We start from the raw sequence: 27,451 nt of genomic DNA, 5'->3' as shown, positions 1-27,451 counted from the left end.
TGTAGATGAAAGATGAATGTAATGATGCCATATAACAATAGTCCTCATGTTGATATAATCCCACTATACCACATATTGGTATATTGATGTTTTTTAGGCAATGTTCTATAAAGTTATCACCAGTGATGGGTTGCCTGTAGTAGAAAATCCTTCGAAAGCCACACAGACCCCCAGTTCATAACCATGTATTAAGAGTATCAGTCTCTCTGATCAGATGGCACTTATCAGTTTTGCAATGGCAAAGATTTGTTTCCAAAGGCAGTTATTTTACATCAGCATCAGCTGATTCAGCCTGCAGCGTTACTGGAGCTTAGCAACAAAGCAGCTTAGCATTCTCGTCTTCACCAATAATTAGAGATGAACCGATCCGACATTAATGTCTTAATCAGGCCCAATATTGAAAAACAATTGAGTATTAGAGACAATGTGCCTGATCCATAAGGGCAAATCTATTCAGTCTAGTTTCTATGCTTAGTACTTTGAGCGATGTTTACTAAATCTCAGATATTTGTATCGGTATCGTGAGTGAAAAAAGTGCATCGGTGCCTCCCTACCAATAATACTACAGTGCTGTACCCTGGTGTTTGACTATAACAGTTTGGATTCAATTGTTCTTAAACTGTACTCCCTTTTCTTCAAGACATGCATTACAGAAAAACTGACCAAACTATTCATTTAACAATCTATCTGAGCAATGACTCCCTATCTGGATCAGTCCAAACCAAGACTGACCACAAACTGCATAAACTGATGGGTTTGGAAAATAAACTCCTAAAGGAAAGTGAATGTGTGTAAATCCTGTAGATCCCTGCTTGAACCCCAACACTCCTGCCAGAATTAGAAACACCACAGCTTCTGGTCGCTCTCTCGGGTTGCCAGCAGGGCAATTCATGCAGGGCGAGAGCACAGCATTAAGCTTTGGCCAGACAGTCTGCTGCTAACATGTAATCCCTCTGCTGCTGCTGCTACTTCTGGGTTACACTGAGGCCCAGCTGGCTGCACTTCTTGCTTTTGACAAGTGATATCTGTCTCTTGCAATGTGAAATAAAGTTTCTGTCAGCAAAAAAAAAATGCAACTTCATCACACACCTGCTAATTCAGTCAAAGGAATGATTAAATCTACAAAGGCAACAGGATTATAGGCACCATAAAGCACAGAACGCCTCTGGATGTTGTTTTTTTTTTTCTTTTGCTGCTGCCTCCATCTGTTTCATAATTATAATGCACACCCCAACCCCACTGCAGTCTTACATAACTTTGTGACAACAAACTCAAAGCTCTTTACTCTTATTAAAGCCGAGGCTTCAATGCTAACAGTGAAGCGCTGCGGAGTCTGGAGCAGCAAAGAGAAGTCTCAGAACTATGCAGCTCTTTCATGCAAACAGAAGGCAGACAGAAGCACGACAGTATGAGGCTGCATTATTTATTCAGCACAAACCTCAACAGGCTTGAATATATATATATATATATATATATATATATATATATATATATATATATATATATATATGTCAGTTATTGGCCATAAAAGAAACAATAATATCAAACATCAATATTGGTCCAAATTTCTACATCTGTGGAATGGCTAATTAGGAGTGAAATTAAAGTTTTCAAGTTCATCTCAGAATAAATACAGACATGAATGAAAGCGTGTTTATATGTTTTTTTGATTGGTTAAAGGCTACAATTATTAGTTATTCACTCCTTACATCTGGCCTTTCTGAAAGAAGAATGACACAAATACAACCATTATTCAAAGGAAGTTGCCCTAAACCCTAAACAAACAGCCACAAAAACAAAATACTCATTTAGATCAAAGAGTTTTTATGTGTTAGCCTGACCTAGTCAAAGTCCAGAAATAAGGCAAATGTCTGATCTTCAGCTGTTTAACAAAGAAAGAATTTCTCTACATCTTTAAAAGTGAATCACCCAAAAGCAACTGCAATATATATATATATATATATATATATATATATATATATATATATATATATATATATATATATATATATATATATATATATATATTTATTCTATAGGTTTTTTCCAAGCCTTTTGACACCATGAAAAAAAATGCATACACCACTCACATTGCTTGACTACTTTAGTTAAATGCCCCACAGTTCTGCAATTCGTCAGTATCATTGTCACATTGCCACACAAATACCACATGGCCAATCCTCTGCTTTCCTCCTCATGAAACATATGCACAAATGCCAACAACATGGAAATAAACATTGATTATTGAAATCAGTTCAGTTTTACTCATGGGACCAAATATGTTAAAAATCGTTCCATACTAGGGGTGCACCGGTTGCAAGTTTCTGAAAGACCACTGATCTCTAAAAAGGCTAACCTGATGATTCTGATTTTGGCCAATACCGGTTTTTTTTTTTGTTTGTTTTTTTTGTCGAAAAGTTGTAAATATAGCAATGAAGTTGGCAACAGTAGAGTGGCTATCATTAACCATGCATGTGCAAACATGACCTGGTGGGCAAGTCTATCAGTCTGTCCTCTCTTATGGCAGAGCAAAAGGCAACAGTGTCTGGTTTTCAGACCTTTGCAGAGGTAAATACAATCGATGGATGAGATTGGTTTCACATGTAAGTATCGTCCGATCGCCAATTTGTCGGTGCACCCCTGTTTATACCGATGTTGATGCAGAATACATTGTGCATCCCTATGATATATTAACACCGGGTGACTTCTTAAGGCAGTCAGTTGGACTCACAAGGCTACATGATGTTGGGTACACACCAAATGTTGACTGTTGATGATTGTATTGTTTGTAAGCAATTATACTTCCCCCCTTCTCCACCAACACGATGTTTGTGATGATGCTAAAGATTTAGTCTACACTCTAAAAATCCCAATGAAATACATTCATTTTAATCTGACAAAATATGGAAAACTTAAAGCAGCATAATTACTTTTGTGTCGTAAAAAGTCAACCCTCTGGTGTTGTGTGGTAGACATTTAGATCTAGTCTATTTCTTCTTTTTACAAGCACTTTTCAAAATAAATTTCAACAAATATTCATAGTACAAATCTGTAATTTTGCACCGCGTGAAGTATTTATTAGTGGTTAGGCTTATAAATTCAAATTAATTTGTTATTTAATTCACAGTTTTCTTTTTTCCCCCTTTCACCTTGATTTAGCCAAAGACATTAGAAAGTGTAGTGGATATTTCCCTCCAGTCACTGACTCCTTCTCTCACGGGTCCGCAGGACTCTCTTCTCTCCAACAGACAGAAAGGCAGGCAGGCAGCCCTCCACCAAGCCGATAAAAACACAATGGAGTAAGTGTTGCTTTCAGACCCCGACCCTCTTCTGCTGTCCATTTTACAGATCTCTGCTTTTATTGTGGTAGAGCATCAACACACAGTTTGCAGTGTGAGAATATGCTTCCTGTGTGGGAGCCGTATTTTTTATTTTTTAATTTTGCAGGAAACACTTTAGAATTATTGAGCACATTTTTACACACTGAAACTTTATGGTCAAGTTTTAAACTGGTATCAGGAACTTGATGTTTATCAGCTAGCTGTTAGCTAAACTTGATTTTCAAATTAATTTAGCTTACCACAAGAGAGAGACCTTGTACCCTCAGTGCTGCTCATATCCAAATAACAGATTTGATCAACAACAATCTGTTTTTGATCTGCCTCTCCCAGCTGGTCGTCGTCCTCCACCTCCAGCTCCATGGCGAGCAGCAACGTGACCAACAAGAACGACCCCCGCTCCCTGAACTCCCGAGTCTTCATCGGCAACCTCAACACCTTGCTGGTCACCAAGGCCGATGTGGAGGCCATCTTCTCCAAGTATGGCAAGATCGTCGGCTGCTCCCTCCACAAGGGTTACGCCTTCGTGCAGTACTCCAATGAGAGGAACGCCAGGGCTGCCGTGGCTGGGGAGGATGGCCGGATGATCGTCGGGCAGGTGTTAGGTAAGGGCGACTGACCATCAACTCTAGTTGGCAAGGGTTGGTATCCTTCATGTTTTAGATGTATCCCTGCGGTAGAAGACCTAAATCAACTGCTCCACAATTTTTCATTAATCTCTATGGAGTCCTGATAATTTTCTATCCATCTTATCCAGGTGTGTTAAACTTATACAAGACAGAAAACATACATAACAACAAACTGATTTTGAACAACACCTATCTAAAAGTCTTGAGAGGTTCCCCAAAGGCTGCTTGATTTATTGCACAAAACAGCTGAAATACTTAAATCAAAAGGAACCAAATCAAATTTTAACCAGGTGGATGGAGCTTAGATGTTCTCCTGGTGAATATGTGGCTCTTCTCTGGGTACTCCCTTATATTAGGTCAGTTGGTTAATCTAAATTGCCCTTAGGTGTGAGTGTGTGTGTACTGTCCTTTGACAGATTGATCAGCTGTTCTGCACATACCTGGGGTTTTGCCCAGTGACCTATTAGGCCATTACCACCTATTCTACTTCTAACATTGACACGGCTGAGACACAAAGTACAGAGGACATCAGTGAAAGTTTTCAACAAGGTCAATGTGACTCATTACCTAAGACTTGCAGTACGTTATTCCTCAGTTGCCAGATGCATGTACAAGCAAATAGCAATTTTTCATCTTTTTGTGTTGTGCCACAGGCTAATCACTATTAGGAAAATATGTCTGTAAGTTGTAGCTGGCTAATTTAGCTGAAATTTCCGTTTGACTTGCAGAGTCCTATTTGGTGCTAAGTTTAAAAGACTACTTCTCAGTTTTTAAGGAATCTTGATTGTACTTCATTATCAGCTACTCCAGTCCTAGTAGACTGCTGAAGTGTGAGCTGGATTTTTCTACGGCAAAAGAAAAGATTAATAACATCTAAATGTGTCTCATGAAATCCTTATCCCATAGCTGTAAACCCCCAAATCAGGATTCTTAATTTTTTCCAAAGTGCCAAGGGCAGCACTCATCAAACGCCTACTACCAGAGCTTAACTCTGAGTCATGAGTATCTTGCCTTTTAATTTATTTATTGAAGCGGAGGAAATCAAAGCGAAGATTAGTCTTTTTATGATTTTGCCTAAATGGCTTAAGCTGTAACATCTGTCTGGTCCATCATTGACATTATGATACTTTGTAGATTTCAAAAGCAAAAAAAAAATCACCAATATTGTGCTGAAAATGCTAGTATCAAAATTAACTTTAGGTAATATTAATACCTAATTTTGTGACAAACTGTACTTCCTTTAGTATTCCGTAAAATCAAAGAGCCCAGAAAAAGGTATGACACATCGAAGAACTTAGGTGTTTTATGTTTTATCCCAGTGGTGGTAAATTATGGTCAAGCATCTTCAGAACATCTAGAACTTGTCTAATATTTAACAGGTTCTGTTAGTTAAAGGTTATTGTCTTGCTTAGAAAAAGATCCAGTGACAGAATTATTGCTCTTTTTTTGTTTGGTGGAACAGCCGAGTCTCTCTGCTGCCCTCTAGTGCTAAATGTTAAGCATTAAAATAAATGCTTAACATTTATTTTAAGTTTAGCATAAAAACATATGCTAAGATAAAAAAAGTTCATCAAGACAAAGACAAGAACAGTAGAATCTTTTCCCAGTAGCAAATCACCCACCCCCACTACAGCTTCTATTGTAAGATTCTATTGTAATCTTCTCAAGAAGATTACAATAGAAGTTAGTAATGTTGTTACATAGTTGTGATCAAATTCTCATTTGAATAATAAAAAAAAACACTCTTTCTTCTAAACTTCAGTGTTTTCCTTCCCGCAGACATTAACCTGGCAGGTGAGCCGAAGCCTCGCCGATCGAAGACGGTGAAACGATCAGCAGGAGACATGTACAGGTGTGTATCCCTGCTGCTCAGTTTCTAAATAACAACATAGCAATATATGATTGCATTTGAAATGCTTACTTTAAGGCGTATCATTGTGTTCTGTGCTGTTTTCCTCCCTGCAGTTCATCTTTTGATTTGGATTATGATTTCCAAAGAGATTACTATGACAGGTATCATGTTTATTTTTATTATCAAGGATTAAATATTCATATTTATATCATTACGCTGTCTTCAGCCATTTTCATGTCCAAATATAGTGTAGACATTTCTTCCTTTTTTTCCATCCTTACCCTAAACTAAATAAATTATTGTTTAATTCGTTGAATGAGAATGCTGAAGCTTATTTGACGGCATGTAACATCATCTTCTATCACCTTCAGAATGTACCCATACCAGTCTCGGGTGCCTCCTCCCGCCCCACCTCCTCTGTCACGTGCCGTGGTCCCCTCGAAGCGCCCCAGGGTGAGTCTGAGCAGCGGGGTAAGCCGAAGGAGCAAGACCGCCTTCTCCTCAACCTCCTCCAAGAGCAGCCAGAGGACCTCCCGCACAAGTAGGTCCCAACAGCCGGGCTGACGGATACATGAAGCGGTCAGATTTTCTACCTGTCTTCACTGCAATAAACAAGTGGAACTCCATAAGATTGAAGAGAGAAGGGAGCAGCCTGGTTCTCCAAATTAATCTGATTTTCTGACCATCAGTAGAAAATTGAAGTTGGTGGTGTATGGCAATGAAATGCCAAAGTAGACTTTGGCCAATGCCTCGTGACTACAACTGTAGAAATAATTTTCCTTTGACTGTGATGGACCTTTACCTACATTTGATTGCGAACCTTAAATGTTGATTGTTTGGAAACCTGAAATCCTGCTGCACATTTCTTAAAAGTATCCAAAACCCAAGTGAGACCCTAATATTTCCTCAGATGCCGAACAGAACTTGGAGTTTTACCAATCAGCAATTGCCTTAAATGTCCTACGATTGCACAGGACAGTCATTTTGGGAGACTTTAATGTGTATCCACACACATATCAACTGTTGTTTGTCCCACAGTGAGGACAGACGATTTACAGACCATCAAGAGAGAGCTGACACTGATTAAACATAAGGTGGACTACCTGCTGGACAGCTTGGAGCACATGGAGAAGGACCACAGTAAGAAGTCGGGTAGGCCTGCAGATTCATATGTTACTGAAGAACTAACTCCATCAATCTTCCCAGAAATGTCATTTGTTTGACAAAAAAAAAACACAAAAAAATACAAAATGCACAGTTCACTGTTAGTTTATGTTTCTGAGTTTTTGTAGTCTGTTCCAAGGAGTGTTTTTTTCTGTGAATCCCATTCAAATGCAGGGGCGGCTTTATGATATCTGGTAGTTTTTAATGAAGTTCAGGCTGCAGAATCTTCAAGTCTTCCCATAGTTTCTCAATTAGATCTAGGTCTAAAATTTTACTAGGCCATTCTAAGACATAAATATGCTTTGCTCACAGTAACATGAAATGCCTTGAGACACTAAAATCAAAATACAAAATTCAAATTAACCACCTCAAAAATTTTAATGTTTTACAAACATTGCAAATGAACATAATAAAATCTTAAAACACAAAATTTTAACAATTTCAAAGATAAGTTAAAAACAAACAATTAAAGTATTCACTTTGAGTATAAATCTACCCATTCCATCAATTCAATATTATTTCATTGTCCATTATAATTTTTTAAGATTCTTTTTAAAATTTACATGATCAGTAAAAGAAAACACCATGAAATTGGTTAGCTCTGTCCAACATGGATTGTATTTGGTAGGTGATGTTCTCTAACAAACCTACGAAGCCTCCACAGAACAACTTGTTAGTTCATAAATATTTCAAATTCATAAATCAAACCCAAATTTCGGTCATTTCGGTCTCTTTAATTCATTTCTATTTTTTCTACTTGGTTGGATCTATTTTTCTCTCCTTTCCAAACAGAGATGAAAAGCTCCAAGCCAGAACCCGGCGAGGTGTCTCCGCTCCACTCATCCACTTCCAGCAAGAAGGAGGGCATCCTGAAGAGAGCCAGAGGGAGCCAGGAGATGAACGACTCGGAGGAGGACGGAGACCTGCTGGAGGATGAGGACGAGGTGAACCCAAGCAACAGTAGCTCTTCTGCGCCATTTTTGTAGCTCCGTTTTCTTTTAAAAACCCTCCCGCGGTCTTAGAGCGACGCTCGGAAGGACCGCGCCTGAAACCACGCAAAACAAAAACTTCGTAATAACGCACGTGAGCTCCGGACCGCGCGGGATCCACGTGACTCCGTCTATTAAGACTGCGGGATGTTTTAAATTACCCAGTTCTCTTCTTCTTCTCCTCTGTTGCGTTGAATTATATTTTTTCTGCTTCTCTCCGCAGGTGAAAAGCAGAGGGCGAGACGAGGACGACGGCGAGCAGGAGGAAGGAGAGGACGACGGCGACAGCACCAACGGAGATGAGTCCTGAACGGGTCACGGAGAGAACACACAAACCCGAACAAAACAAGTCGTGTGTCAAACTTTCTCCACACCACAGTTATCTGCTCGTTTCTGCCTAAGTGATAGAATTTTTACACGGCTTTGACTTTCCCACAGGTTAGAAGTGAATTCCTCTTTATCTCCTTTTTTATTAAATGTTTCATGTGTTTCCTCTGAATGGCCCTCTGCTGCTAGTAGACAAGTGTAGTTTTTCCTACAAATTTTGAAAATTGAAGTTGGGCAGATGAGAAATGTAAATGATTTCATGTTTGGGAATTTTGCTGCATGTTTAGCTTACAGCTAGATGAAAATTTTTAGGTTATGGTGTAAAACAACACTTTCTCACTGGCCCACCTACCAGCATTATGCTATATTAAGTGCAACTTCTTCCTCACTGAGAGATAATAAGATTTACTGTACAACAAAAAGAACTGCTCATTTTTTTTCATCTAAAATCTGTTTTCTTGCATGTGTTCTGTTTTGTTAGTTGATTATTTTAATGTCTTTTTGACTGTTGACTTGAACAAAATGATATAAAATTGCTGCAACCATGTTTCTAAAACCTTAAAAAAAATAAATACTGCTAATCCTGCTGCAACGCTGCATCCCAACCAGCAGGTGGCAGCGTGCACCAACTACAAGAGAATAATGACCTGTTTGTGTTCCTCAGACAATCACTCCTCATTTTTGCTCCTAAGATAAAACGTGATCATGCACGTAGTCCACCCTCCCTCCCTAGACAAATTCTGTTGGTTTAAAATGTCTTTTAACCAGAACTGACCTCGGTCCAACTCCGTTGCCTTCCATGTCCACCTGTATGTTTCCTTCTTGACTTCACAGCCAAATAAAGTTTTATCCTGTTCTGATTTGTTTTCTTTTTCTTCTATTGTTGGGGATAAAATGCTTAATTTCTTTGAGCGTAAACAGCAGGGATGTCCAGATACGGTCCCAGGAATCACCGCTGGGTTCAATCACAGTATCTTTAAAGGATCACCTTGAGGATGCATTCCTGCTTAGTCCACTTTAAATCAAACTCCATTTTCTTTGTCTGGGTTTGTTTGGGGAGATGTGAATGCACAATTGAAGTCTGGTCTGCCTAAAATTCTAGGTTTTGGTTAAGTTAAAGTGAACTCTGGGGCAGTTAGAATGCATATATATGAATACTACCAGACCGGAGACCATTACAAAAGCAGTAAACAGACTACAACACAGGGCATTCTGGGTAAATACAGATTAAACAAACTCACAAGTCTAGGAGATTAACTAGCTTGTTGTCTTTTGTCAGATACAAAAAAAAAATCCAACAACTGCTAAAATCTGATGCTGCTCCACTTTTGTTTAGTGTTTGTGAAGAAGGAAGTTGCTCTCCTGTCTTCTTCAGAGGTTTTCATGTCATTTCTTTCAGTGGTTCTTGGTGTAGCGCCACCACAGGCGAGAGTGTGAAGGAACAGGTTGCTCAAAAGGGTTTGGTTCATTTGAGACAGTAATGTATAAAAGCGAGCTGCTCGTGACAGCAGATAAGCGTAAGAGTAAAAATTTATTAGTAAACTGGGAGTTTTTTTTTGTTTTTTGCCTTTGTGCTTGTGTCATGTTACTTATTCTGCATCATGCTCAGGATTTCCCAGGAAGCCATCTGGTGTAGGAGAGCGGTGAGTGCACAGAGCAACTGAAACACTGTTTTCAGTGTTTGACATGCAAAAGAAAATGGTAAGTTTATAAAGTTCAACTAAGTTTTCCATAAGTCTTATCTGTCAGCGATTAAATGGAATTTAATTGAAATATGTTGTGAGCCAAATTTCCAGAGTGGAGGCATGCTAGCGCTGTCTTAGCATACTAGCACTTTTTTTTTTTTAGCATGCTAGCTCTATGTTAGAGTGCTACATTTATGTAATCACTTGCGCAAAATGTGAGAGTATAAAAAACGGTAACGATGTGTTTTGGAAATGCATCACACTGACTGAAAATTTAGGAGAGGCGTTTTCAGGACATAGCGGTTTTAAAAAAACAAGCTAAACTAGCTAAATAAATGCACTGAAATAAAAGCTATTTGCCATTTTATAAAGTTTGACAGCAGCTTGGTCACAACAGCAAAGTGCTCTTATGAACACAAAAAAGGTGAAGATTTTAAAGAGGTAAACATAGTTCATACATCTCCCCAGATCTGTCTGTTTCCATCTTACATAACTAGGAGTATAATTTTGGAAACAGCACTTCCTGAGTTGTAAACAAGAAGAATAAAGTTGCATAGGACCCAGTTTGTAGGCTGCAGACCACAACTTCACTCCTGCATATATTTATACACATTCTGGCCGTAATACACATACTGAATTGTGAATTATGCAACGCAGTGTAGCACAGAATTCAGCTTCGGCTTTTATTCAGTCTTTATAATGAGCAATTGTCAGAAAACGTCCAGAATTTTAACACATTTTACCCTCCTGCCTGAAAAACGCCTCCTTACAGCTACGCAATATGCTGCCAGAAATCTTTGGAGGAACTTGGAACTTGGAGAAAGAAACAGGAGAAGGAGGGGGAAAAAATTCAAAGAGGGATGCTAAAAGGCGAGAACTAAGTCGATAAGAAGCGCTCTTCTCGCAGGGTGAACTGTGATTAACAGGGGAAGGGAAGAGAATGAAAGCAGGGATGAACAGGCCACAGAGGAGCAGGGACAGATGGAGGGGCAGCCAACAGATGGAGAGAAGGCAGAAAGAGCGGAAAAGATTTCTGGCCACTTGCTTGGGGGGGAGAAGCTGAAGAATGTGGAAATGGTGTAACAGTTGGAGTGAACCCTCGCAGGGCTGTGGCCTCTGTTTGCTACACTGCTGGATGCTCTTTCACTGCACAGCTAACCTGACAAAGCAGGGATATTTGCAACAGTCTGGAGTCATTGAGCGTCTTTTAAAGAAGCAGTGTCATGTAAAATTGACTTTTTTGAGCTTTGCATCATTCTATAATGTTATTCCCATATCAAAAACTCCTCATACCTGGAGTGTTGCCTTGATCCTTTCATGCATGTTTGAGAAATTCTTTAATCTCCATGGCAACCATTCAGCTGTCCTGAACACCTGGGTGGACCTAGCCCCGCCTTCAATGACACAGCTCCTCCTCTGAGCTGCACGACTCTCTCCCACGACTCCTCCACTCAGCTCCTTCAGACTAGCCAGTAACAATTGGCAAACATCTGCTGAGCTCATAAGAGCTACTTCTCAGAGCAATGCTGGTGAAAACGTTGTTAAAGGGTTAATAGGAGAATGATGTTGTGATGACTTCCTGAAGGTGGAGTTTCAGAAAGAGGAGGAGTTTTTTTTTTTTTTTTATTAAAGAGACGGAGGCCCAAATTCTCGGCGTCAAATTACAAAGTAAAATTCGGAAGTTATCATAATTACTTGATGTGCTTAGAAAACAAAAAATACTGCCCCTTAAAAATCAATTGAAAGGTTTGAAACCTTAGAGGGAACCCACATGAAGTGATGTCAGATCACACTGGGTCGGATCAGATGACATTTATCCCGCGGGCCGTCTCCCATGTCATCAGAGCGACCGCATGACAACTTCAGAAATTATAGCAAGACAATGCACACTATGTGCATGAGATTCTGCCGAACTGGAAGGCTTAGAATCTGGAGCTCTCACGGGAACAAGCTCCGCCCACCAATGCATATTTCTCACAAATGTGCCACAGTTTAAGAGGAAATAAACAGACTTAGAAAATGTATACAGTGTACTGCCAAAAAGCATTGTTGCAGCAATGCCAACATCCATAAAAAAATCGATCGACCAAATTAACTTTCCTTACACACTTTCTGCTGAGTGTAAACTGGGCAACATCTCTTGTCTCGTAGCAGTCGGCTCATCCTGGTACAACGACGGGGGGGCTTAGTCAAAGTATTAATGGTTATAATTCATTTGGTTGTGACAGCTGAGCCCACTGTAAGCATCCTGGCTCAGCTGGCGTACATCAAAGTGGCCAAGCCATTAATAATGCTGTTAGTAACACCGGAGAAAGTCAAATATTCCTAATAGCCTTCTCAGGATGCTTCCTGCTGGGCTGTATTCAGACACCTGCGGGGAGAGTGAAGTGTGCTTGTTAAAGTAATTGCAGATAAGCCGTTTCAATAGAAAGTGTATCCGTTCGCATCAGCTGACGATGTTATCTGTTTCTGAGGGGTGAAAACAATATTGACTGTATTTAATGGTACAGGAGCATCGTGAGGAACGCATAAAGTCACAATTTTTTCCACTCTCTGTGTGAATATGTCTTAAATCATTGTTTTAAATTGGGTTTTATTCACTTACAGTATTGCACATTTATTCTTTCATATTCTAACGATTGTGAAACGATCGTTAGAATCGATTGTGTCTTTGTTTCATTTGGGTGTTTTGTAGGTAAAACCGTCTTCTAGAGACTTTTACACCCTCCAAATTCACGATTTACTTTGTGCAGGAAGAGTTACATCCATTCAACTTTGTGTGTTGCGCTCTTGCTCAAAAGAAGAAACAGGAGCTGGAGACCAAAAAAAAAAAAAAAAAAGACTTAAAAGTGCATTTAAAAAAGAAATTGTAAAGTCAAAATCTTCACATAAATCTGACGTCACAATTGCAAAGGACAGAAGACCTCCTGGTCTTTTAACATAGCAGAATTACTGAGCCTTCTATTGCTATCTCCTCTGCAGCTAAACACAACAAGGCACCACTTGGGGGGGAAAAACAGCCACTCCCTTAAAGCTGCTTTTGCAAGCTGGTGCTCAGAGAAAGAATGTACAACAAGCATAGTGTGATGTATGTCACAGCAGTGCATAAAACTGACATCTGCATTTCCCTGATGGGTTCCCATGAGGTTAGCAAGAAACTAACCTCATGTTGCAGAACTGTAGAAATTCTTTAGCTTTCTTACCGAGGGTTAGGGAAATGGATCCAGCTTGGTCTTGAGGAAAGCACAAAGACATGAGGGCGGTATTGGATATCTGACTGTCGACACTCTGCGAGATAACGAATAAAACCATTCACCAAAAGGTCGAATTGTTTCCTGAACTGCAAGCTGAACCGGTGAGCATTGATTTGGGTACCTGTAGGTGAAGGGGCCATGTGAAGGTTTTGTTGAAAATGGACTGACTAATACAGAAGCATCTGCATAAATGCTGACTGCAGGATGATGCGGATAGTCGCACACTATAACTCTGAGTTTGAATTGAGATAAGAAACACAGAGGGTGCAACACAAATATGGTGAACGTGCAGAACGTCGCGCAGCCTCCCAGGTGGGCGAAAACCGATGTAAAGAAGGCGGGAGGGGGAGAGGGAGGAGATAAATGGCTTTACTCTGAGCTACTGCAAGGTCACCGTAGCGATGGGAAGAGGGGGAAGGGAACAAGCGAAGGGATGTGGAAGAGAGGAGAACCGGGGCGATGCGAGCGAGGAGCGTTGCAAGGCTGCAGAATGGTCGAGAAACAGAGAGAGGGAGGAGGAGAGCCGGAGGTGTGTAGAGCCCGGAAGCCCCAAGGGTGATTTATCGACTCTGCTGGGAACTCTCACAGTGGAAGTCTACATATGTGACAGAAATCTGAGAAATAAGGGGGCTCAGAACAAAAACAAAGCATAATGACAGAGACAGAAAAGCAGCAGAGCGTGTGTGAGTTCGAATCGGGTGAGTGTGTCCTCGTCGTGTGTGCGTGTCCAAGTGTGTGAGAGGGTTAGGAAAACAGTGAAATCTGAGTTACACATCAGGAGGAGAGAAGAATAATCCCAGAGGTGGGTATCTGCTCAGTTTCAAGCCAAACAGTCGACACTGCAGGCGCATGGCTGTGTGTTTGTAGAGAAACAGCGCCGTGCTGGATCCCGGTTCGTTTTGGTTAAAAATGCACAAGCTGAGTCCGATCGGGTGGAGAATGTCTGCGAACAATAATGTTCTTGTCTTGCCTCAGATTCTGGAATTGGATCTATATCTGGACTTTAACTGGGACATTCGAACACAAGCCCCATTGTAGCTTTGTCTGTATGTTTAGGGTCAGATCTTCACGCCAGTCTCAAATGTTTTGCAACCACAAACAGTTCTTTTTTTTTTTTGCAGAAAAGATATGTATTCGGCACTTCATTGTTCCTTGAGGAAGAAATGAATCCCTACAGCATAATGGTGCCACCGTCATGTTTCACCATGGGGCTGGGTGTGCAGTGTAAAACATAATGCACATGAGGCTTTAAGGCTGTCGCATCACAAAATATTCAGTGACTTTTGGGAATTTTATCCTTGCTTTGTTTTTTTTTGTTTGTTTTTTTTAATGTAGGTAACGAGAGAGGGGGAAGACATGCTGTAAAGGTCATGAGGTCAGGACTCAAACCTGTGACGGCCGTGTTGAGGACTGAGGCCGCCATTCGTAGGTTGGGTTTTACCCCTGCACCACCGCAGCACCCTATTCTCACTTGTTCTTATGTTGCTTCTGTCACAACCTTACATGAGGAAGATTGTTTTTGAGGCTCCTTTTGTCATGGGTTGTGGGAAACCTCTAACCCACTAACGGGAAACAAAGGTCCAACAAGTTCATTTAGCAATCTGGAAAGTCTCGAGGTCTGAGGTGTTCCTTTAACTCTGGCTGGTGATTCACTGGGAAGAATCGGAATGGGAATGAATCCTTCAGTCCTGCTTCTGAGGTTGAGGCTTGACAATAGGAAGGTCCACAAAGTATCGGTCATTGAGGTGAATCCATGATTGAGGGAGGAGAGGTGAGTCTTTGGAAGTTGTCAGAACAACCAGAGTAATACGCAAAAGTAGATTCAGTCAACTTTTGCGTATTACTTGTCTTTTTGAACAGCTTAGTTGGAGTTTCGTCACATAACTTTGCACTCTGCACATTTTTAAATTAACTGAACTTACTTTAACTCTATAAAGTGAAGCCCCGCTGTGTCAGTGTGAGCTTCATGAGCCTCTTGTGTTTTGAACGTTAGAATTGTGCAGTGGTTGCCCCAGGACTCCCCCTGTAGCTGGGGTGAATATAAATGAGAGAAATGGGGCGTCCACCAAACACAAAGCGGACAGAGAGGAAGAAGAAAAGGAGGAAGGGGAGAAAGAGGAGCAACAACTGCTTTTGGGCTCATGTTCCTCGGTGGGGGATGTGCAGGGAAGGAGGAAGTTAGCTTGTCTTCCTCCTCTTCATCTCTCTCTCTCTTTGTAACCTTTCAAACATGCGAGAGCTTTTTTGATTTACAGCTATCACTTCCTACAGCCCTGTTCTCAGTTTCAGCAACATTATGCTTCTTATTTTAACATCCCCTCCACATCCCCTTTGCGTCTTATCGCTCTCACTTTCCCTCATCTCTCCATCTTTTTTCTCACTGCGGGGTGATTGGAGAATGATCTGACTGTATCTGTGGATTAGGTGTGACCCTGGACGTGTTTCTTCTCAGAGTTAATCTGCTCAGTACAGAGAAATCTGATGATACACTGTAACCCAATCATACATACAAGTTGCTTTAACACTGAATGAGCATCATGTTGTCATTTTGAGATTCTCTGCTCTAAGTGATATAGCTTCTCACAGGAACAGCTCAGATGGAACGTTAGGCTGTTTTCACAGCTGATAGTCTGGTAGCCTCAGTTTGATAGAATGGACACATTTGTCACATTTTCACTAGGTGCAGTTTGCTTTCACATTGCACTGTATCAAATGAACTAAGCGCTTTGAAAAACATGTTTCACCCCCTCACCTGTGGTGGCGCTGCAGCAGGAACTACTGAAGGAAACAAGGACAGTGAGCACAACTTCCTTCTTTACAAAACGTAACCAAAAATTGAGATTTTAGCAGTTGTAGGATTTCTCTTTTGTTGTTGACAAAAGACTATGAACAACTTCAAGCCAACCAAATAAAATAAACAAATTCTCGCAAGGGCTAGACATAAATGTTTGTTTTGGAGCAGTCTCCTGTCCGCTTGGCGTTCGAATCGCACCAGAGTTCACTTCAACTGAACTGAGACCTTGGTTTTTAGTTAGACCAGAGAAACCGGTTGCTCAATGGTACACAAATTACATCATCGCAGTTTTGACTACATATTAACGCTGACAGTGAGGAACACACGACCACCTTGGCTAGAACTGAACCAAATGTTAACCGACTAGAGTGATGCTTGACAATGGAGAAGGAGCTTTTGTGTGCGAGAACGGCCCAAACTCAATCATGAGTCTGTCAAGATTTGCAAAGTAAAGTTTACAGAAACTCTCCATCTGCTTAGAAGTACGGGAAAAGATTTTATACTCTGGAGGTGCAAAACTGGTAAAGAAACTTACACCTGTCCCTACAGATTAAGGTGATTCTTCATGGTGTTGATTCATGGGCTTTACTAAAAAAAAAAAAGACTGAAAACCACATATCTTGTTCTTTTCACTTCACAACTCTGTGCTGACTCGTATCACAAAATCCCAATAGAATATCTCAAATCTTGTGGACGTAGTGTGAGAAAATGCGAAAAGGCTCGAGAGCTCCAGATAATTTAGTCCCACCGCCGTGGATTGTGTCCACATACAGTTGGCAGCAGCCTCGTGCAGCATGTGGTATTTTTCACCTACTTGTGCAACAGAACAGTGTTGCAGTCTAATGTTAATTTGATACATATCCACTAAAAATAAACACAGCAGCACCGAGCCACAGTGAGTGGCAGAACATCTCTGTCCATACGGTGGAAGCTTGCCTCCTCGTTTTGTAACATCTTTAGGCCCGGCGCTGCTTTCCAAGTTCCAGCGCATTAATATTCATCAGGATAGCTTTAATCTCTCGAAAATGGGTTATTGGCAAGTGGTAGATGTTTCTCCTCTATTCTCTCTGCCTCATTCCCCTGATTAACTCTGCTCCTGTGTCTCAGTGTGATTATAAAAAGGGGTGGGGGGAGAAAAAAAAAGTGCATATTCATGTGGAAGATAGGAAGAGAGGTGTGTGTGTGTTGGGCGGGGGGAAAGAGTTGTATAAGAGATTTAAAGTGGGTGACAGCAAACAAGGGAGACAGAATAAAAGAGACAGCTCTGACGTCATTGGCGCTTTAACTAGGTCAGGCATGAGGTTGTGATGTCACTTACTCCGGAGCCATCCCACTGGGCCAATCATCTGCAGGGACACGCCCACTTTTGTTTCCCCCAGCTGCACCCCCAACCTCTGCGTTGGTTTCCAACAGCTGCCTAGAATCACACATAGAGATGCACACACACATCTATACCATCCTGTGGCTGTAAACATGGATACAGCCGGGGCTTCTGGGAGAACAGAAGAGGGGCTGATCCACAGCGAAAGTTAAAAATGACGCCAGTATCTCAGCTGCAGATGCTTATAGAGAGCATGGGGGGGAAAAGATTCAATGCTATTTTCTTCAGATTGTCATATATTTATTCATCTAAAACAGTGTGTCTGCTTGCTTTCTGGAGATTATTAGTATTTCTATACATGTGATGGGCTGTTCAGAGAGCATATAGCAGTTCACTAAATCACGACTCTAGAATCTCTTTGCCCCAAACAAAGTTGTATATGCTGAATTCAAACCCTCCCAGGTAAAATTAGCTCAATACTTTTGGTGTTTTTGCTGTCGATCAGATGCTTTAAAAACAGGTATTATTACCGACCAAGATCAAGACACCATTTAGTGTCCCCAACGCCGGAAATTTGTCTCAGTAATGATTAATCAGAAGGTACTAAAGTACAGTTTACAGAACAAGCAAAATGCAAATGTAAGCAGATTTTTGACCAGACTTGGGTGAAAAAGGGAAGAATCGATTTCTCAACAGTGGCCCAATTTCTAGACCTCAACACCATCTGTGAATGAAAACTTTTCCATTTTTTTCTGTTTTGTGACATAATGTTTCTAACTACATTTGAACTCTATAGGACTAGTGGAAACCGTGTAACCCCTTGTCCAATCGGAACAACGTTCAGCAAGCCTTTATGAGTTTGACTCTGAGAAAAATCTGCAATTCTTTTTTTTCCTGGTCTTCATTCTTCTTCCCTTCTCGCTCCTCTGCTTCATCTCATACATTTCAGCTTGCTAAGCCTCTTCACCATCTCAGACGGCACCAAAGAGGACGTCTGCGCCGCGCACGGGGAGCTATTTCTGATGTTCTTTTGACTCCCAGCATCAAACAAATCCACTTGGCCTTCATCAGGACGCGATAGTGAAGCATTCAAGCCTCAGTTTGTGTGGAAGAGAGAGGCTGCGTCGCAGGGATGGAGAGATTTAAACAGAGCTGCACGCAGAAACCGACTCGCCTGTGTAAAGACTTCATTTGACAGGGACGTATAGGGAATAAAAATACAAAAAACACGTGAGTTTGATGCCTTTAAGATCTATTTTTAATGACATGCAGAAGTATCTCGCGTTAACAAAGAGGGAAATGAAACCCTGATACTGTCAATCTAATTATCATTCTACATGCAAAGATCAGCTGATCTGTTTCCTTTCTGTGTAAAAAGCTGTGCATGCTCACACCTTATGTGTTAGCAGATCAAATTAGCCAGAAATTAGCATTCACGAAGTGCAACAAACACCGCAGTCGATTGTGTCAAGTTCACATCGTCTCTCACGTGATTTGGAGTCCCAGATGTAGACGCGCAGATACCGTTCCATCTGCTGGAACCTTTGGATGTAAAAAAAGAAAAATAAAATTTATATAATTAATTAATCAAGTCCCAGCCTTGACAATGTTTGATTGGATAAAAGCAGTTCAATACTCGTTCTGAACCACTTGCTTAGTTTGTATAGCTTAGCTAGCTTGTATGGCTAACTCTAGCGCAGGGGAGTCCAAAGTGGGTCCTCGAGGGCCGACATCCTGCATGTTTTAGGTCTCTCTCTGGTTTAGCGCACCTGCATCAAATGAGGAGAACATTGACTTGCTGAGGAGGTTGTTACAACCACTAGGGAGAGAAATAAAACATGCAGGATGCCGGCCCTCGAGGACCGACTTTGGACACCCCTGCTCTAGCGTATGATGTACATGTTTTCCTTTTAAATAAATGAACAATAACAACAGCTTACATTACTGTAATAATAATGATGGGGTTTGTTGATTTTCACACCTCGTTTTTCATTACCAGAAATGTTTAAAAATAGCTATTTGTTCACCCTGTAAGAAGGTCAAATTGTTGTAGCATTCCTTCAGTGAGTCCGCCACCAAAGTGCAACATCAGGTTGGTGGGGGGCCAATGCTGCTTTTGTGTCTCCCCCCCAAAACAAAACGACCTTCCTTCATCTGCCTTTCTCTGGCATCTAATTTAAAAAGTTTACACCATAATCAGGCTGTGATGGAAAATTTTTAGCGGTTTTTCACTTTGGTCTTAGAAAATGGCCAATGCCTAATCATAGCACATGAAGCCAAAAACAAACAACGCAACAGAGGCAACGTTTCAAATCAGTCTTGAAGTAGTCAGTTGTGTTACATTACGCTGCCAGTACACAGTGTCTGTGCTACTTGTTCTCTCAAGCTATTCATCACAAATTACAGTAATACTCGTGGGTCTGGCAATCATCCACTACTTTCAACTTTTTTCTTTTTGCTATATATCCTTTTCCTGTCGGTTTTGTTGTTGCTGTGTTTTGTTCACTTAAGTTTGAATTACACTGAAGTGTATTATGTCTGTCTACCAGCAGAAAAAGAGACCAGATGGTGTGATTAACATTCTAGGGCAATAAGACACGGCGGTGAGAAAAGAAAAGAGCCTCTGCATACAACCGTCCAATCTGAAAATAACCATTTCACAAGACAGAGCGCAGAACAGAACGACATGTCCATCAAAGGAATTCGTCCCGACAGTTCACGAAGGAACGAGCTGATAATTTACAAGAGTCAGCTCTTCTTTTTCTGATATAATCCAGAGGCAGGTGTGGCTCTGCATAAATGCAAGTCACAAGTTTTAGAATTTGATGTGATTCAGCAAAATTCTTACATTTTTACTTGGTCGTCTTTTTTTATTATTTTGTGATGTTGGCTTCAATACCCTGAGAGTTCTAAGTATGTCCAAGTTTTGAGTAAATGTGAAAAAAAAAAAAACCACATCAAAAGTGTAATTTGCCAAATGCAAACGTTCTCTGGCAATGACTGAGAACACAGTCTTACTAACAGACTCACAGTGCTTTGCACATGAAGGTGTGGCATCAGTTGGTAATTAAATTTGAATGCTGTTAATTGCATTCAAATTAACCTACATGCAACTATGTTGCATGTAGGTTAAAGGTCAAAGGGAGTCACTGAAGCTAAATCAAAGAGCGACCTTCTAAAATGACTCGATTAAAGGGAGAACACACCCACCACAGGGCTGTGGGAAAGTATTTGCCTCCTTGCAGATTTTGTTTGTGATTTATTGTCAAAAAAACAACCTAGCTCAATACAAAAAAAAAAAGATTTCTAACAATGCTGCTCAATTTTTAAGGGAATACATTGTCGAAACCGACCTGCCTGTATGAATAAGTAATTGTGCCCTAAACCTAAAAACTGGTTACGTCACTTATTGCCCCAATGAATATCCCTGAGCATATTCAATAACTGGAAATAATTTTGGTTGGACCATGTGGTAGACTTTTGCGTCACTTTCCTTACTATAACTTGTTTTATTTCGCAACATTGGAGGAGTATGAACTGTCGCCATCCACGAGAGTTAGTCTTATTTGTCACATATGGTGTACGGAACACCATATGTGTTTCAATATGCCACATTAACATTTGTTGTTTTTTCACTATTTTCCCCTCATTTCTCCTTTTCCTACTCATGATCCTTCCACAGCTGCAGTGCATTCATTTAACTTGGTTTACCAGCGTTTCCATAATCACCTCCTCAGCGGCAGCTAATGTCTGTCCAACGAGGGCACTCCTTGTCAGAACCTTCCGTAGTCATTCTTTCTTCATTTGCGGTCTGGACCTCTATTTTTCTTTTTAATAAATTACTACAGGAAGAAGAAACAGATCAAATGTGTTTTGTTTTTTCATCAAGTGGCAAAAATGAGGCATGGAAAGAGAGCAAAACTGGGGATGACTCATGTCTCAGTAACAAAGCATACGGCACTTGCAGACAGTTAAATTTGAACACTATGCATCTGAGCGATCAAAGGCCGCTGTGTTGCAGATTATTCATTTATATTTTTTTCTCACAGACATCAAAGAGTTATCGGTAATGAAACTCGTCTGGAATCTGAAAAGAACTTGCCACATTGTTGAAATTCGGATGATGAAGGAGATCGTCTCCCTCGAGCCAAACGAGTCAAACACACAGGATCAGCACCCAGTCAGGAATCTTGTGAGCAAAAACGGTGAAAAGTAATATTTTAGAAAGTTGAATTTACATTCAGATGCTGGAAGAAATAACGCAAAGACAGACAGTCTTACCAGTGTTGTTTGTTACACAAATAGAATCAGCAGCGTAATTACTCCTTGCCACGTACACAGTAATGTTTCGCAGGTCTGCAGGGTCTTTTAAGTATGTGTGTTGCCTTTGATGTGCTCTCGGTTTGAACAGTGTGTGTGAACTGGTTCGTGGGAGTGGAAACCACAGTGTTCTATGTTACACTGTAAGAAAAATGTCAGGAAATAAAAAAACAAAACAGAAAGAATCCTGATAGAAAATCACCAGGATGTTTTCTGTTAATTGTAAGGACATTTCCATCAACTGTAAAACATATTTTTACCATGATTTAACAGTTTGTCAATTTATTCACATTTCTGTTAATCCAAAACTGGAATTGTTTGCATTTTTTGGAGAATTTTTTTTTTGACCCAACAATAGAGTAAAATCTTTCTCAAAAACTTGGACTTAGCTAAAGTTGCCCTTGATTCACGTATGCTAAAATCTCATTTAACAGCACCATGCTCAGTTATAACACGCAGACTGCATTTGATTGGCACAGTGGGCGAGCTTGATTATAATAGAAAGGTGGGCAGAGGCAGCGTCCTGCAAAATCAACCGTCTACGAAAGAGACAAGCTGCTTTGCTAAGTTTAAAACTGGCCCCGTTGCTACATGAACCTTTATAAATGTTCTTGTTGAGTGTGGTGTGTGAATGCTTCCCTGCTTGCAGAGCTAATTTAGTACCAAGATGCAACGTGTAGCTGTTGGCTTTTCCATGTCGCTCAGCAGCCCAAAACAAACAGCAGGAACCAAACAAGACTATTTTCACTGTTTGTTCTCCATCACTCATTCATTTCATTATCCATAAAACTCTTTATGTATTATGGTAAATTAAGAAGCCATAATTCATTGTGGTTTATGAGCGAAGGTGCTTACAATCTTGCTGCGTCAGAATGGTTTCTTCCATAGTAAGCCTGGAGCAGGACTCATTAAAATTTCAGGGTGATCAGATCACACATCAGTCAAGAAAAGATGGAAGTGAAGCCTGAAATATTACATTTTACTTATCGTAGCCTGTCGGAAAGTGAAATAGCCCTTCAAGGTTTTCAGACATGGGGCTGGAAATGGAAGTCAAGAGACACAAAAGTTAAGACTAGGAGGACGGACTAACCTATATTACAACAACAATAAGAAGGGCTTTGACTGACCCAATCCAGGTACCTTTGCAGGTACTGTTTCATTTGAAATCTAGAATTTGTAGGTTTTAAGTTAAAATCTCAAACTCAAACATGCCTGACTTGGAAGAACTGCTTATAGCAACTGCTAATAAATAGTTTAGACACAAGTCACTGGATTTTCAAATGAATCCGTTGCACATTTAGTACAGTGCACTGTTTTGTGAACGTGTTATGTCAATTTTGAGTTAGCTTGCATTGCTAAGAGAAATTAGCTTAGCAATTTTCCAAAAAAGCCACGTTTTTTTCTATTTGAAAAAATTATTGCCCGAATAATTCAGCTTTTCCAATACATGTCAACATTTTTGTAGAGTAAGATAACACCTGCCTCGTACTGGAACTAAAGGGCCATTTTTTATGAACGTCTTGTAATTCAGTTTTCACAGATTCACTCGAACCAACAAAAACATAAGAACCTCCATGTCCATCAAAACACACCGGACAATCGGACATCACCTACGTATTTTAATATCTTAAATGTTTTTTATCTCTTTATCTCATTGCATTCCTCCAAAAAATCAATCAAAATAAGGAACGTCTGCAGACGCCATTGTATCGATGAATGCAGTCAAACAACACTCCTCTGTTGTAGCTATTCATCTTACCTTGGACTACCCTTGGCTGCATGAATGCTGTGCCAGTCTGTGGGTGGTTCTTTAAGTCCACACACTGTTTTAAGAGTTTAATAATTCACAAAGCAAACCGTTTGAAACAAACAAAGCTAAAGCTGTCAGCTAAACCGAGACTGGAGCATCATCAACTCCTTTTATGTGTGTTTATGTAAGGAAAGCAGAGCAGGGTCAAAAACAAACATGTTTTGCTTAGTAAATGAAAAAATACCACATGCTTGACGGTGCGTTGAAATAATTTGCATTCACTAACACAAATTTGTGCCGAATCAGCTTCTTCAAGCAGAGATACTCAATGCTTTCTCTGAAAGAACTTAATTATATCAACACTTACACATAAATAGACACCAGTAAGCTTGTTTTGGATACTGTTTCACCTCTTGTCACCGTCAAGCAGATGTTAATTGCTTCACAGTGGAGAGTCTTGCGTCACCCGGAAGCCCCTTAATCCACCCGGGCCGACCCAGCTGTGAGGCCAAGATAAGCAGTGACCACCGATATGTGATTGCACAAATTACAGCAGCCGTGCAGATCACCGCCTTGCTGTCTCACCAACGAAGCCCAGGCAAACAAACAGAGCTGCTTTTTCTTCACGTTCACCACTAAAACCCCTTCCCCTCTTTGCCTCTGAAATAGAGATGTGAAGTTTGAGCATGTGACAGGAAATGCCTTTCGGGCTGAATTCGCAGCAGCACGTTTAAACGTGTTGCTGAGCGTCAGTGTGTTCCTGGTGGAATCTGTGGCGCACCACAGCTTGACAGTAAGCACAGGCTGGAGGATCATTATATAAGGTGGCTGTGGGGAGATTTAAAACGACCAAAAAATCGGCTTGGCAGAAGCGACACGTCGAGTTTTCTACTCCAAGCTGGCCTGAAATAGTTAAAAAAAAAGAATTTTTATAGATTGATAAAACACAGAATTCCATAAGAAAATCTTCTATTCACATAATCAGCATTGTTTTCCATAAATCCTCACAGGACGATTACATCATGTTTTCCTGCACTCCAGCCGTAGCTGGCGAACACTTGTAGGAAACAACGTGGTCAGATAATGGCAAGACAAATATGATTCTAATCGTGTCACTTTGGAGGTTGGGGGAGGGGGGAGGAGGAAACTGTGACCCTACTTACATAACCCTCAGAACCAATGAGTGATGCTCTGTTTTTCAGCAGCTCTGCTCCTGGATCTGGTCCGCAGCGAAATGCAGCCAGCGCAGGCTCGGCCGGGGATTACACGTGTCGTGTTTATGTTTCCCGTCTTTCTCCTGCATGAAAGAACTTCACTGTGGAGTTTTATATGGAAAACAGACTCACGGGTGTTCACTGCTTCACAGTTACATAACTAAAGGTTTCATGAGGAGCTGAAGGTGTAGGATCAGAATACACATTCAGGGTCAGCTACTTCTGATTGCCACTCCGCTTTGTACATGGATTCTTGTGTTGTTTTGTTTGCCTTTCCATTTGTAGTTTTAAGATTAACTTTCTTGAAAGTCAAACCATGGACTGGGTCTACACAGGACAATGATGACTGAACTTTTTTGTAATATTCCCTCCCTGTTTAAATAATTCATTTTTTTGTTTTACAAATGTTTCATTTTTACTGAACCTTTAGGGAGATAAGCTTATTGTCACCAGTGTTATTAGCCATCAGTTCTTAAAAACTGAAGAAGAAAACAGGCCACCGATGGAAACCAGCTTGCTGACAGAGATAATCAGGGGCTCTGGGCCAGTAGAGATCATGTCAGACCAACCAGGTTGGCTCCATTCCCAGGGGCCCCGTATGCTCACATTATAAGTTAATATCGTAAACATAAAGCCTGAAGGGAACGTGGAGCTTTCCTTATTTAATTTGGTAGAATCTTCTTACAGTTGACACCCATAAAATTATTTCAATAAACGGATAATGGTACGCTAAATCTACACTGCTTTACTATTACTCTACAAATACATAAAACTTATTAATCAATAATTTTTAGCTACTTCTATGAATCTGAGCACGTAAAAAACATTTTAGTGGCAAAATATTGAAAAATTATAATGCTATTTGTTAAAAGAATATTAAGTTAAATATTCTGTTAAAACAAGGCATGGTATCGGTGAAATCCGATCATCTTGACCCAGTTTTACTGGGCAAACAGAGCGACGTTCTGGCACATTCTTGTAAAGATGCCCAGCATAATATTCCACACCATATCAAAGTTGATTAAAAAAAATATGTATTTTATCATAAGCTATACAGCAGATCTGGAATCTAAGAGACCATAATTGTTCTTTTGTTTTTTAAACTGAGACAAAAATATCCAGAGTACTGTAACTGTGTCAGCCTCTATTTCGATGTAAATTTCAGTTGGAAAACACTTGTTACAAACCCCGGACTAATTAGCTCCAGCTTTGCAAGCTGTGCATACCAAAAATGATCTGATTGCTGGAAATTGGCTGCGCAACATGTAGTCACCCGAAAACACAGTCAGTCAGGAACAGGTATTTTAACTCTGCTGATTTAAAAACACCTTGTTCTTACATCCCGACTTTTAAAAAGTTCTGGAAATATGTTCATGGGTGTGAAACTTGACCTTGATTTTTATGTCACGTTTGGTTGCGTGTTTTGCTTGGACAGCGAAACCTGAGCGGCTGTATTTTTAAATGTTCATATGCTAATTGAACATTTAAAAATGTTCAATTAAAAAGGAAAGCAAAGTGGTTGATTTTAAATTGTTTTAGACCTCTTTAAACGCCTTACCAGAATTTCAAGCTGCTAGTCTTTTTTTTCTCTCTCTCTAGGCTTCAGATTGCTCTTTCCCCACGGTGCTGCTCACTCTCACAGACGAGGGCAAATCAAACTAAATGCTTTAGGAGTGAAATGGGCAAACCTTGCTCAAAATATTACTATGTTCTAATCTTGTGTGGGATTTTAGTCATTTTAAGTTGTAATAAATGTGGGAGTGTTGTAATTATGTTTTTCATTTAAAAATTACAACAACAAAAATTGATAGGTTGATCAGTCTCAATTTTTAAGTAATGTTACTTGGAACCCAATTATTCAAGTTCATTTTAAATATCCACATGCCCAAATGTTACAAAATCATTGTTTTACTGTTTTAAATTAACAAAGCTTATAAAATGTATATTCACAGAATCAAAGTTATAATATGATTGATAAATTCCAGTACAATTCTGTACTGCTTCATGACATTTTCCAGATTAGTATGTACTTATCTCTTACTCTTAATATTTTGATGCGGACATCTGTGGTGATATTGACACTATAGGGAGGCAGAAAAGCAGCCAGTGGCGACACATTACAGAGAAAGTGGGCTCGAAGTCGGAGCTGCCGTTGTTGGACTCCTCCAAGTGCAGCCATTTCCCTCCTTCTCCACCCCGACTCTTCAGCTCCAGGTGCGTTTGTTTACCTGCCTGCTCGGTCCCAGGCGGGAACGCTCACGCGCTGGGGGGCTCTGCTCCGCGAGCTCCACAAGGACGGGCTGTACCACCGCAATGATGAAGAGGAGGGGGGAGTCAGCGAGTGAAACTGGGCTTTTTCTGCCGATATTAGCTAAACAGTAACTCTAGTCCCCGGACGTAAACCATAACACCAATAAAACAGAATTTCTAATGTTTCTAAAGAAGAAGAATAGACTTCAAGGGGTTTTAGTCGTCAGCTGTTCTGTTCATAAGTTTCTTTCTCCCCCCTTTCCAAACTCCGAGGCTCCATCTTGCCTTTTGATTGACCGCTACATATATGTTTTTTTCTGGGTGCTGAATTTTCCCCCTGCTGGAAAGAAATAAAGCAACAGTGGAAGGCTGGGAAAGAAAAGGGCACGGCGGAAAATAAAAAAAAGCGGCGAAGGAGAAAGTATCATAACAGGAGCTTCGCGGGAAAAGTGGGGGGACAGGTTGGAAAAAGAGCAAGAAGAAACTGAGCAAGTGGGGAACGAGACTTGCCATATATTTTCTGGAGTCAGTTCATTTTATTGACAGCGAGCTTCAAATTAAAAG

General features: G+C 40.5%; 2 protein-coding genes and 2 long non-coding RNA genes across 8 annotated transcripts in view; 3 read left to right on the top strand and 1 right to left on the bottom strand.

The window, feature by feature from the left end:
• Window positions 1-9,159, top strand: part of hnrnpcb (heterogeneous nuclear ribonucleoprotein C b) — a 12,725-nt gene extending 3,566 nt beyond the window's left edge. For both annotated transcript variants that reach the window (XM_088015847.1, XM_014969991.2), the window contains exons 2-9: window positions 3,229-3,299; window positions 3,672-3,943; window positions 5,747-5,819; window positions 5,933-5,980; window positions 6,191-6,360; window positions 6,858-6,971; window positions 7,776-7,927; window positions 8,196-9,159. In XM_088015847.1, the coding sequence (XP_087871973.1) occupies window positions 3,295-3,299; window positions 3,672-3,943; window positions 5,747-5,819; window positions 5,933-5,980; window positions 6,191-6,360; window positions 6,858-6,971; window positions 7,776-7,927; window positions 8,196-8,282 (921 nt within the window). In that variant the 5' untranslated portion in view covers window positions 3,229-3,294 and the 3' untranslated portion in view covers window positions 8,283-9,159. The remainder of the gene's footprint in view (window positions 1-3,228; window positions 3,300-3,671; window positions 3,944-5,746; window positions 5,820-5,932; window positions 5,981-6,190; window positions 6,361-6,857; window positions 6,972-7,775; window positions 7,928-8,195) is intronic.
• LOC148153967 (uncharacterized) lies at window positions 7,071-26,880 on the bottom strand. Of its 4 annotated transcripts, none has more exons than XR_015766152.1 (8): window positions 26,679-26,880; window positions 24,587-24,720; window positions 21,456-21,542; window positions 21,083-21,195; window positions 18,843-18,895; window positions 17,351-17,449; window positions 8,134-8,278; window positions 7,071-8,028 (listed from the first exon to the last, which is right to left on the bottom strand). It is a non-coding gene; the product is annotated as an uncharacterized LOC148153967 (long non-coding RNA). The 4 variants fall into 4 exon arrangements; XR_015766151.1 differs by lacking the exons at window positions 24,587-24,720; window positions 26,679-26,880 and adding exons at window positions 21,635-21,814; window positions 23,791-24,459 and having other exon boundaries at window positions 7,337-8,028; XR_015766154.1 differs by lacking the exon at window positions 24,587-24,720 and having other exon boundaries at window positions 7,337-8,028; window positions 26,679-26,879.
• LOC106905281 (uncharacterized) lies at window positions 13,004-18,582 on the top strand. The gene is made up of 2 exons (XR_015766155.1): window positions 13,004-14,667; window positions 18,303-18,582. It is a non-coding gene; the product is annotated as an uncharacterized LOC106905281 (long non-coding RNA).
• The window catches only part of ndrg2 (NDRG family member 2), a 34,289-nt gene continuing 33,717 nt past the window's right edge, over window positions 26,880-27,451 (top strand). Inside the window, exon 1 of the mRNA XM_014969989.2 lies at window positions 26,880-27,451. The gene's annotated coding sequence lies outside the window, so the exon portion shown is untranslated.

Source organism: Poecilia mexicana, unplaced genomic scaffold, assembly GCF_051168715.1.
Source record: "Poecilia mexicana isolate PSO_F unplaced genomic scaffold, ASM5116871v1 scaffold_18, whole genome shotgun sequence".
Classification (NCBI taxonomy): domain Eukaryota; kingdom Metazoa; phylum Chordata; class Actinopteri; order Cyprinodontiformes; family Poeciliidae; genus Poecilia; species Poecilia mexicana.
This window is presented reverse-complemented; position numbering and strand designations above follow the sequence as displayed.